The sequence below is a fragment of the Entelurus aequoreus genome, linkage group LG02 (genome assembly GCF_033978785.1).
Source record: "Entelurus aequoreus isolate RoL-2023_Sb linkage group LG02, RoL_Eaeq_v1.1, whole genome shotgun sequence".
Lineage (NCBI taxonomy): Eukaryota > Metazoa > Chordata > Actinopteri > Syngnathiformes > Syngnathidae > Entelurus > Entelurus aequoreus.
Window position 1 is genome coordinate 93,001,145 of NC_084732.1, and position 12,035 is coordinate 93,013,179.

General features: G+C 34.8%; 1 protein-coding gene across 1 annotated transcript in view; it reads right to left on the bottom strand.

Moving 5' to 3' along the window:
* LOC133642576 (cadherin-16-like) overlaps window positions 1-12,035 on the bottom strand; it is a 96,890-nt gene that overhangs the window by 7,211 nt on the left and 77,644 nt on the right. Inside the window, 2 exon segments of the mRNA XM_062036850.1 lie at window positions 77-228; window positions 295-536. Of these exon segments, the coding sequence (XP_061892834.1) occupies window positions 77-228; window positions 295-536 (394 nt within the window).

Consider the following 12,035-nt stretch of genomic DNA (forward strand, 5'->3'; position numbering starts at 1 on the left):
CAATGACTTCACTCCTTTTTTTTCGCGTGTGTTTTGTTGCTGATATCAGACTGATATCTGATATGTATATGCCGACTAATAGTCAAAGCCAACTTACGTCCATCCACTGCAATGACCTCCATGGTGTATGTGCTGTTCTCCTCTCGGTCCAAGGCCTGCACAGTCTTCAATTCCCCGGAATATTTCCCGATCGAAAAGTACTTCTTGGTGTCCCCTTGAAGAGAATACCTGCACAGAAACACGTTGGAAGTTTCATGCAAGTGGGGTGACGCTGAGGTGAAAGAGGAATTCTACCTGATGGGGTGAGAGTCGGGGTCGTAGCCTCGGATAGTGGCGATCACGCGGCCCGGTTCCTCGCCCTCTCTGACCGTCACCTCGTAATGGCTTTGGGACAGAATGGGACCTTCATTGACGTCGTCGACGTAGATCGATACTGTTGCTGTGGATGATGGACCGTAGCGGCCCCGGACCAAAGCCACCGGATTCTGGACACTTAGAACCAGGATGTACTCGCTCTCACGCTCAAAGTCGAGAACCTGCTCGGAGAAACACCACGTGGTTTTATCTTAGAGGTGCTAACGTTATAATCGTCCCTCTTTCTTGTTTGTATGCATTCTTAGACTTAGACTTAGACAAACTTATTGAGCCACAAGGGAAATTGCTAACTCATAAATAAACCCTAGAAAAAGCCATTAGGGGTGCTGTAAAAACATGCAAAACCTTTATAAATGTTTCACATACACGCTGTCAGTCAGACCTGGGAATATTAAGAGATGCGACCCGTTAAGCTTTTCAATCTGGCCCTGCAGACATTCCCAAATATTTTTTTTAGATCTTTAAGATGGAAAGTGTAGCTGCCATTATGATGTGCTGTGATGTTTTCTAATGGCCGTAAATCTTGAACTATACAAAGTATTACAATGGTTGGAATCTGCGCTTTTGCATGATATACTAGTTAATCTAATTAGTTACTATGGTAATGAAATTAATAACTATGGTAATCTAATTAGTTACTGTGGAGGGGGGCGTGGCCTGCGGGCCTGCAGCGAAGCGGGGCGTGCCAGGACCGGCTTCGAAATCAGCGACAGGTGCGTCTGTTAAAAGGCAGCAGCCGGGAGGAGAGAGTTGTCGGAGCTGGAGTAAGAGCGAGAGGGCAACTTCCCCAATTTAGCCCTCCAGGGGGTTCTTTGGACCACCAAGCACTGACATGATAGCCCGGTTCAGGTTCACAATACAGTTTTATTTTACAATAAAGTCTGTGTCTTGCTTTCCAGCTTTTGTGTCCGTCTCAGGCTCGCTCTCGCTCTTACTCCAGTTACTATGGTAATGTATTTAATTACTATGGTAATCTAATTAGTTACTATGGTAATTTAAGTCACAGCAGCTCAGGGGAGCGTTTCCACAGAGTGTCTGCCTGAAATGCGGGTGTCAGGGACAGATGCGGAAGGAGATTTTTACAACAAAGTTCTAAAGCTTAGTAATATATCACATATATCAGATTGTAGGTGGGGGTTTTTTACACTTCACGTTCATATTTCGCTGTGTTTGTTGCATTTTTGTTGCGTTTCCCTTGATTGTAAAATATGTCGATCGAGAAGGGGGTGTGACGTTCATATGTTGTCAATATTCAGTGTTTTATCGTTCACAGTTAATATTGTAAATCCCACTGTGGAAGTCGCTTCCTAGCGGTCCCATTGACAGACACGGCACCGGAGCCAAGCGTGCAGGTTTTTTAATGATTTCCATCAACAAAAGTTCTCTCTCCTAATAGAATGTGACTTTTCAGTCCCATCCGTATCCTCCTCCTCTCCTGTTAAAGACAACAGATGATTAGATTAACACGTACCGCCTGTGCAATCTAATCATCTGCCAGCTGTGTCTCGCTGTCAGCACATACCACGCCCCACCCCCGTCTGATGGCGCTCTGTTTTCAGCACCATGGACAGAGGCGGTGATCGTTGCTCCTGCAAGCGCGCTGATCACAATCCCTCTCCACACCCACAGTGTCTCATTCAGTAAAAAAAAATGTAAATTCCATTTAAGGCGGTCTGTCGTAACGTTTTTAGCATTCAATCAGACATTATTGTGAGGTTGTGTATTAAAGTTCCTAAAAATAGATATACCGGCCCCCGGACACATTTTTTTTCTCTAAAAGTGGCCAAATAATTGCCCAGGCCTGCTGTAAGTACTGTATACACTGCAAATACTGAAATCTAAGTAAGATTAAATATCTCAAATAAGGGTGATATTTGCTTATTTTCTGTCTGATAAGATAATTCTTCTCACTAAGCAGATTTTATGTTAGAGTGTTTTACTTGTTTTAAGGGTTTTGGTCCTAAATGATCTCAGTAAGATATTACAGCTTGTTGCTGAGATTTGATGACCTATATTGAGTAAAACATGCTTGAAACTAGAATATCAACTGATGCAAAGCTGTGTCATCAACACTCACAAGTATAAAACTACTTTTTTAAAGTAATAATTTCTTACTTCAAGCATGACAAAAAAAATCATGATGCCGAGCGCATGTCATTATGTCAAGATAATGGCACTAGCATTTACTTAATTTAAGAATATTTTTCAATATATTAAGCAAAAAGGTCTAATTATTTTTGTTCTATCAAGAAAAGTGCACTTGTTATTAGGGAGAATATACTTATTCTAAAGTATTTTTGGGTTCATTGAGGTTAGCTAATTTTACTTGTTTTGGAAAGTCTTGACAAGCCAAATTTTCTTGTTCTATTGGCAGATAATTTTGCTTAGTTCAAGTGAAATACCCCTCATTTTTGTATTTTTTTTCTCTTGTTTTTGAACACTGACTTTTTGCAGTGTACCATACCATACCATACCATACCAACTATATTTATAAAGCCCTTTAAAAACAACCACAGTTGAAGAACAAAGGGCTGTACACCACAAAGAAATACAGGCTAAGGACAGACTAAGAAATAAAATTTAAAACAGAAGTAAAATACACATTGAAAAAGCAAATACAAATTACCCGAAGAACAATTTGTTGGATAAAAAGCAGTTCAAAAGTTAAAAACAGTTCAAAAAGTCAAAAACAGTTAAAAAAGTTAAAAACAGTTTAAAGTCTCATGCTGGGTTAAAAGCCAGTGAATAAAAATGGGTTTTAAGAAGGGTCTTAAAAGTAGCAAAAGAAGGGGCCTGTCTCACATGGAGAGGGAGATGTAATATATATGTAATGTAGTAACAGGCACATTCATACTAACATGTAATATTTACCTATTTTGATCATTTTAACCATGCGGTGGTGTATTAATTTCACAGATGAATCACAATGTTCGCTCTTAGCCTTCCACAACGACAACATTACTAATCATGGCATACTTCATGAGAGACAACAACGACTACTTTGGGACAAATTATGATCTGGAACCTTACATTTTTGAACCTGAATACAAGGAGGATGATCTACAAGTTTTAGAAGCTGCGTGCTGAACGGATTCAGCTTTAGTGAATCACTAATCACCATGTAGCAGTGTTGCTAAGTGCTAAACAATCTACAGTACAGGCCAAAAGTTTGGACACACCTTGTCCTCATTCAATGCCTTGTCTTTATTTTCATGACTATTTACATTGTAGATTGTCACTGAAGGCATCACAACTATGAATGAACACAGGTGGAGTTATGTACATAACAAAATAAGGTGAAATAACTGAAAACATGTTTTATATTCTAGTTTCTTCAAAATAGCCACCCTTTGCTCTGATTGCTGCCTTGCACACTCTTGGCATTCTCTCGATGAGCTTCAAGCACACCTGTGAAGTGAAAACCATTTCAGGTGAATACCTCTTGACTGTGCAGAAAGTCTTTGCACTATGCGCTTCAGCATCCGCTGACCCCTCTCTGTCAGTTTACGTGGCCTACCTTTTGGTGGCTGAGTTGCTGTTGTTCCCCAACTCTTCACTTTTCTTATAATAAAGTTGACTTTGAATTATTTAGGAGCGAGGAAATTTCACGACTGGATTTGTTGCACAGGTGGCATCCTATGACAGTTCCACGCTGGAAATCACTGGGCGCGGCCCATTCTTTCACATTTGTGAATACCGTATTTCCTTGAATTACCGCCGGGAATATAGTATTCGCCTGCCTAGAATTACAGCCGGGTCAAACTCGTTTCGCAAAATAATTAGCGCATGCTTGGCACTTCCGCCAAATATGAGTCATTAAATGACTCCCGCCTCCTGGTGGTAGAGGGCGCTAGTGATCCTTCTTGCGACTACCAGTACTGTAGAAGACCGGTGCTGCAGAAGAAAACAAGCAGCATGCGTGAGCCGCGATCGTTTGCTTGCACTTTTACCATGGAGGATTACATATCTAAAATAAAACAGTTTTCTAAAATGGACTTTCAATCGAAGCAGGAGGTAATAATTAAAGGAATATCTCCAGAGACTTTTAAAACTGAAGAAAGATAAGGAAGACTGACTTTGATCAGAAGCAGCTGCACATGGACATCATTTATAAGTAAAGGTAAGACCATAATAACGTTTTTTTTATTAAATGTACTTTTCATGATAAGGTAAGCGCCGGAGTTCGAAGAGGTTTTAAAATAATTAGCGCATGCTTGCCCATCCCGCATGCTTTTGGTAAGCGCGGGAGTGAGAAGAAGTTTTAAATTAATTAGCGCACCTGCGGCTATTCAAGGAAATACGGTAAGTGAATAAGTGCTTGATTTTATACACATGGCCAAGTGATTACGACACCTGATTCTCATCATTTGAATAGGTGGCCAAATACTTTTGGCAATATAGTTTTATGTGGATTGTGGTTGATAGGCAAAATACCTCCTTTTTAAATTTGTATTACATTTTCTTAGAGGCATACATGTTGGAATCCATCTGATACATACTCATGCACAAACCCACCCATTTTATTTTCCAGGCTTCTGACATTAGAAAACAAAAGCCGGAGGTTCCAAACAGGAATTGCTCAGCGATTTCAATTATCTTCTGGAGGTCAGCATTAATTGTGTCCACAGTCGGTGTTTGATGCCCAGTGTTATCTTTAAATGTGTTCCGGTGCTCTCACTTGCCATTAAAACAGGACATTATCACACCCCTGCTGTCTGACATCCGGCCCGCTCGCGGCGAGTGCGTCTCTTGTTGCCACGGAGAAAGAGCACAGACCCTTGGAGGGGGTGCATGGGTAATTGTGACTGGAAGTGACGCATCGCACTGCTCAGCGGTGAATCAGCACATCGGAACCTGTGCACGCTTCTTGGAGATACAATCATCTGAGCAGGTCTGGGGACTTTAGATACAGCTCCTTTTTGATACTCACGGTATATTTATTTATATGCAGTATGTATTGCTTTTTGCATTGTTCTCCTTAAAGCAGGGGTGTCCAAAGTGCGGCCCGGGGACCATTTGCTGCCCGCCGCTGATTGTTTACCGACCCGACACACATTCTGGAAATGCTATTGCAAAAATAAAAAAAGAACATAAAAAAAAACGGAATGAGGTGAAATCTAATGAGAAAAAGTTGCAATGTTGACACAAAGCTGCCATGCAGGCTGTTTAATTTTTTCCTTTTGTCTTTATTTTTTTTAAATTTTTTTGCCATTGCTCAAAAAAAAAAATAATGACAAAAAATCCATGTTATAATGAATTATTTTCAAGACTCCAATTACTTCAAATATTTCACTTGAAAATGTTTTATGTGGTAAATATTGCATATATTGTGTAGTAGCCATTTATATATATATATATATATATATATATATATATATATATATATATATATATATATATATATATATATATATATATATATATATATATATATATATATATATATATATATATATATATATATTTCATATATTGTGTAGTAGCCATTTATATATATATATATATATATATATATATATATATATATATATATATATATATATATATTATATATATATATATATATATATATATATATATATATATATATATATATATATATATATAAATGGCTACTACACAATATATGCAATGTTTGTGCGTGTTAATAAATATGAATTATTTTTGATGATATAAATCTAATTTTTTATTGAAAAAACAAGCTGATTATGATAACTGCCGACCATCTCCATGAAACCAAAACAAACTTTTTCCACCTGTAACCTGTTTTAATATATACATATATATATATATATATATATATATATATATATATATATATATATATATATATATATATATATATATATATATATATATATATATATATATATATATATATATATATATATATATATATATATATATATAAATGGCTACTACACAATATATGCAATGTTTGTGCGTGTTAATAAATATGAATTATTTTTGATGATATAAATCTAATTTTTTATTGAAAAAACAAGCTGATTATGATAACTGCCGACCATCTCCATGAAACCAAAACAAACTTTTTCCACCTGTAACCTGTTTTAATATATATATATATATATATATATATATATATATATATATATATATATATATATATATATATATATATATATATATATATATATATATATATATATATATATATATATATATATATATATATATATATATATATATATATATGTATATATATATATACATAAATATATATATATATATATATATATATATATATATATATATATATATATATATATATATATATATATATATATATATATATATATATATATATATAAATAAATACAGTATATATACATATATACACATAAATATACATATATATATATATATATATGTATATATATATATATATATATATATATATATATATATATATATATATATATATATATATATATATATATATATATATATATATATATATATATATATATATATATATATATATATATATATATATATTAAAACAGGTTACAGGTGGAAAAAGTTTGTTTTGGTTTCATGGAGATGGTCAGCAGTTATCATAATCAGCTTATTTTTTCAATTAAAAATTAGATTTATATCATCAAAAATAATTCATATTTATTAACACGCACAAAAGGACAGAACATTGGTACCGTTGAGCACTGGTATCGATTCCTAGAACTGGATTCATCCCTATACAGGTCACATACGGGCCAAAAAATGATAATTGTCATGCAGTGTGAATAGTAAGTGGTTTACTGTCGATTGATGGATTTGCAGATCAAGCACTCCACTGCAGATGCATTCGAATGAAGGAATGAATGAATATGTCTTATGTCACACGGTTTAGATTCATTTTTATTCTGTTTAAATGATTTTAGATATCATTTCATCCTGACTGTTCAGGCATATTACCTCAATTGTCAGCCTCCGGCCCGTGTGCTTAACCTGCCATTAGTGTCTGCACACACAATCGAGTTATCCTCCTCGGCTGTGAACACGGTGTGAATGGGAATAATGAAAAGTGTCTGCCTTCCGCTATGACCTCACATGGTGACACACTGAGTTAAAGCAGTCGCCAGAGTGCGTCTTAATCCACTGGGGCTCCACGTGTGACGGATATAAGCCCTTTGTTTGTTCTCAATCAAAGCACACACAAAAACAACACTGTCAAACTAGATGAGGCAATTCCTTAAGGAATTTGAGTGTGAATGCTCCAATGCTGAAGTTAAACTGAAATCCTGGAATTTTTTTTAGAATTGTTGAAGTACAGCACACAATTCCCAAACAGGCTGAATATTTTGAAGTTGGAACAGTTTGAATCAGATGAAAAATGTTGAAGTTGAAGATCGTCCCATTGATTTCAATGGGGAGTTCCAAAAATTTGGGAATTTCGGGAAAAGCGGGAATTTTGGGGAAAATGGAAAAAAACTTGAATGGTCTGAGTAAAAAAAAAAGGTTGAGTGTTGGAATTTTAAATGGTTGGTGTTGGAATTTTTCAAGTCGGTCGAGAAATGTTGAAGTAGTAACATGTTGGTATGAGAATTCCTGGAATTTCAGGAAAACCGGGAATTTTTCCAGTTCAAAAACAACTTTGTTTTTTGTCCTGATTAAGAGGAATCTTTGGATGGTGAAACGGTTGAAGTGGGTTCACAAATGTGGAAGGAGTAGTCGCCAGAATAAAGGGTGTAAATAGGGCTTTGGTAAAACCAGGAATTCTGGAAAATCCTGGAATTTTTGAACTTGGAAAAAAGGTAAATTTTTTTTTATTTTATTTTTTTAAATGTTAAAAAAAAACCTTGAATGGTCTGAATGAGTTATGGTTGATGTTGGAATTTTTCAAATCTTTGGAGAAATGTTGAAGTAATAAAATGTTGAATTGAGAATTCCTGGAATTTCGGGAAAACCTGAAATGTTTCCAGTTAAAAAAAACAACTTTGGTTTTTGTCCTGATTAAGAGAAATGTTTGGACGGTGAAACGGTTGAAGTGGGTTGAAAAATGTGGAAGGAGTATTCGCCAGAAAAAAGGGTGGAAAAAGGGCTTTGGAAAACTAGGAATTCTGGAAAATCCTGGAATTTTTTTAACTTGGAAAAAAAGTTTTTTTTTTGTTTGTTTTGAAAATGGTAAAAATCTTGAATGGTCCGAATGAGTTAAAATGGTTGTGTTGAATTTTTCAAATTGGTCGGGAAATGTTGAAGTAGCAACATGTTGATATGAGAAATCCTGGAATTTCGGGAAAACCGGGAATTTTTCCAGTTAAAAAAACTACTTCGTTTTTTGTCCTGATTAAGAGAAATGTTTGACGGTGAAACAGTTGGAGTGGGTTGAAAAATGTGGAAGGAGTTGTCGCCAGAAAAAAGGGTGTAAATAGGGCTTTGGAAAACCAGGAATTCTGGAAAATCCTGGATTTTTTTTTAACTTGGAAAAAAGGTGTTTTTTTTGAAAATGGTAAAAAAAAACCTTGAATGGTCTGAATGAGTTAAAATGGTTGATGTTGGAATTTTTCAAATCTTTGGAGAAATGTTGAAGTAGTAAAATGTTGAATTGAGAATTCCTGGAATTTCGGCAAAACCGGAAATGTTTCCAGTTAAAAAAAAAACTTTGGTTTTTGTCCTGATTAAGAGAAATGTTTGGACGGTGGAACGGTTGAAGTGGGTTGAAAAATGTGAAACGAGTATTCGCCAGAAAAAAGGGTGGAAAAAGGGCTTTGGAAAACTAGGAATTCTGGAAAATCCTGGAATTTTTTTTAACTTGGAAAAAGGGTCGTTTTTGTTTTTGTTTTTTGAAAATGGTAAAAAACTTGAATGTCTGAATGAGTTAAAATGATTGGTGTTGGAAGTAGTAAAAAAGGGAGGAAATGGGGCTTTGGAAAACTAGGAATTCTGGAAATTCCTGGAACTTTTTAAAACTTGGAAAAAAAGTAGTTTGAATTTCCAGGACGGTGGAATGTGTTGAAGGTGGAATGTGTTGAATCGGTTGAAAATTATGGAAATGGTGGAAGTTTGAAAAATTGCCAATTCATTTTGAGTGGGAAAAATGTCCCGGAAAACCTGGAATTCTGGGAAATTTGAGAATTTTTGGAATTTGTCGAGGGGAAAGCCCGCAATTCCCGAATAGGCTGAACAGTTTGAAGTTGGAATGGTTTGAATCGGGTGAAAAATGTGGAAGGTAGAGCGTGCCAAAATCTGGAGAAGAAGAAGAGGAAGAAGAAGTTGGAGAAGTTTGCTTTTTTTAGAAATGTTTGTATCCGCCAAAAGCAAGTGCTGAAACGCTCAAGTAATTGAAAGTAATTTGTGTCATTTGATATCAACTTTCCAAAGCAGCCATTTATATGCCTGCAGGCACAGCAGTGCACTTCAATTACATTCATCTGCCCATTTAGAGCACACACACACACACACACACACACACACACACACACACACACACACACACACACACACACACACACACACACACACACACACACACACACACACACACACACACACACACACTTGTATTTGTTACCTTCGTGAGACCTCCGAAAAATGCCTACCTCTTTAGGACCACCCGTTCTAGATATATAAAGATGTGTATTTACAACATTAATAATATATACATACTATGCAAATATAAAAAAGCTTGTCGTGAAAAATGAGTTGGAATTTCACAAGAAAAAGGTCACAATTTCACAAGAAAAACTTTGAATTTTGGCAGTGTTATAATAAAAGTTGTCATTTTACTCAACGCAAGTCAAAATTTTACAAGAAAAACTGAACATTTGTGCAATATTATGATAAAAGTTGGAATTGTACTCAATAACAGTCGCAATTTTACAAGAAAAGCTTAAAATTTTGGCAAGTTTATTCAAAGAGTCGTAATTTTACTCGGCAAAAGTCACAATTTTATAAGAAAACTTTAAAATGTTGGCAATATTATAATAATAATCGGAATTTTACCCAAAAAATGTCACTATTTTACAAGAACAAAAAAAAGTGGCAATATTGTGATAAAAGTCAGAACTTTATATGACAAATGTCACCATTTTGCATTAAAAAGTAATAACTTTACATAAAAAAAGTAATAATTTTACATTAAAAAAAGTAATAATTTTACATAAAAAGGTAATAATTTTACATTAAAAAAGTAATAATTTTACGAGAAAATATTGCAATATTACAGAAACAGAAAGAATATGAAAAATTGTTCCCAATTCTATAAGAAAAAACTCGACACATTGTGAGAAAATGTGACCCTTTTTTTTTTGTTATTTTTTTTTTTTTTGTAATTGGTTTTTAATCTTCATTATTTACTACAAGTTATTACAGTATGTCTCCATATACATATTTATTTGTTTTAAAGACATTTTGGCCAAAGGGGGCGCATTTCAATTTCTTACACACACTTGTTATTTCATATGTTGACCTGAGGGGGCGCACTTTTAAAACCGACACACAGTCAATTTAAAAAATCCCTCCTTTTTGGGACCACCCTCATTTTGATAGATTTCACCACCAGGGGTGCAAATGAGACATTCTCTATTAGATGCAATGGTTTTCCGTATTGGGACCATGATTTATGTCCTAACTTGCCCACACCTCCTCATATGGAAGCTACTTTTCCTTGTTGGTGTCTCAAGAAGGGTAGAAATACAAGAGCACACACACACACACACACACTCTTGTATTTGTTACCTTCTTGAGACCTCCCAAAAATGCCTACCTCTATCCATCCATCTATTTTCTACCGCTTGTCCCTTTTGGGGTCGCGGTGGGTGCTGGAGCCCATCTCAGCTGCATTGTATTACGATAAAAGATGTCATTTTACTCAACGCAAGTCAAGATTTTACAAGAAAAACTGAACATTTGTGCAATAATATGATAAAAGTTGGAATTGTATTTATAAACAGTCGCAATTTTACAAGAAAATCTTAACATTTTGGCAATTTTATGAAAAGAGTCGTAATTTTACTCTTTATAAGAAAACTTAAAAATGTTGGCAATATTATAATAATAATAATCGGAAATTCATTTGGCAAAATTATAAAAAACTAAAAAAATGTCACTATTTTACAAGAACAACCAACAAATTGGCAATATTGTGATAAAAGTCAGAATTGTATATGACAAATGTCACCATTTTGCATTAAAGAGGTAATAATTTTACTAGAACATATTGCAATATTACAGAAACAGAAAGAATATGAGAAATTGTTCCCAATTTTATAAGAAAAAGTCGACACATTGTGAGGAAAAGACTGCTTTTAGTTACAATTTTAATTATTATTTTATTTTTTTTGTAGTTGTTTTTTAATCTTCATTATTTACTTCAAGTTATTACAGTATGTCTCTATATACATATTTATTTTATTTGTTTTAAATACATTTTGGCCAAAGGGGGCGCATTTCAATTTCTTACACACACTTGTTGTTTCATATGTTGACCAGAGGGGGAGCACTTTTAAAAACCGACACATTGTGAAATGATAAGTGTGACCTGTAGATGGCAGTCATACATAAGAGATATGTGTAGACCACATTACTACACCTACTCAGTGGCCTAGTGGTTAGAGTGTCCGCCCTGAGATCGGTAGGTTGTGAGTTCAAACCCCGGCCGAGTCATACCAAAGACTATAAAAATGGGAACCGTTACCTCC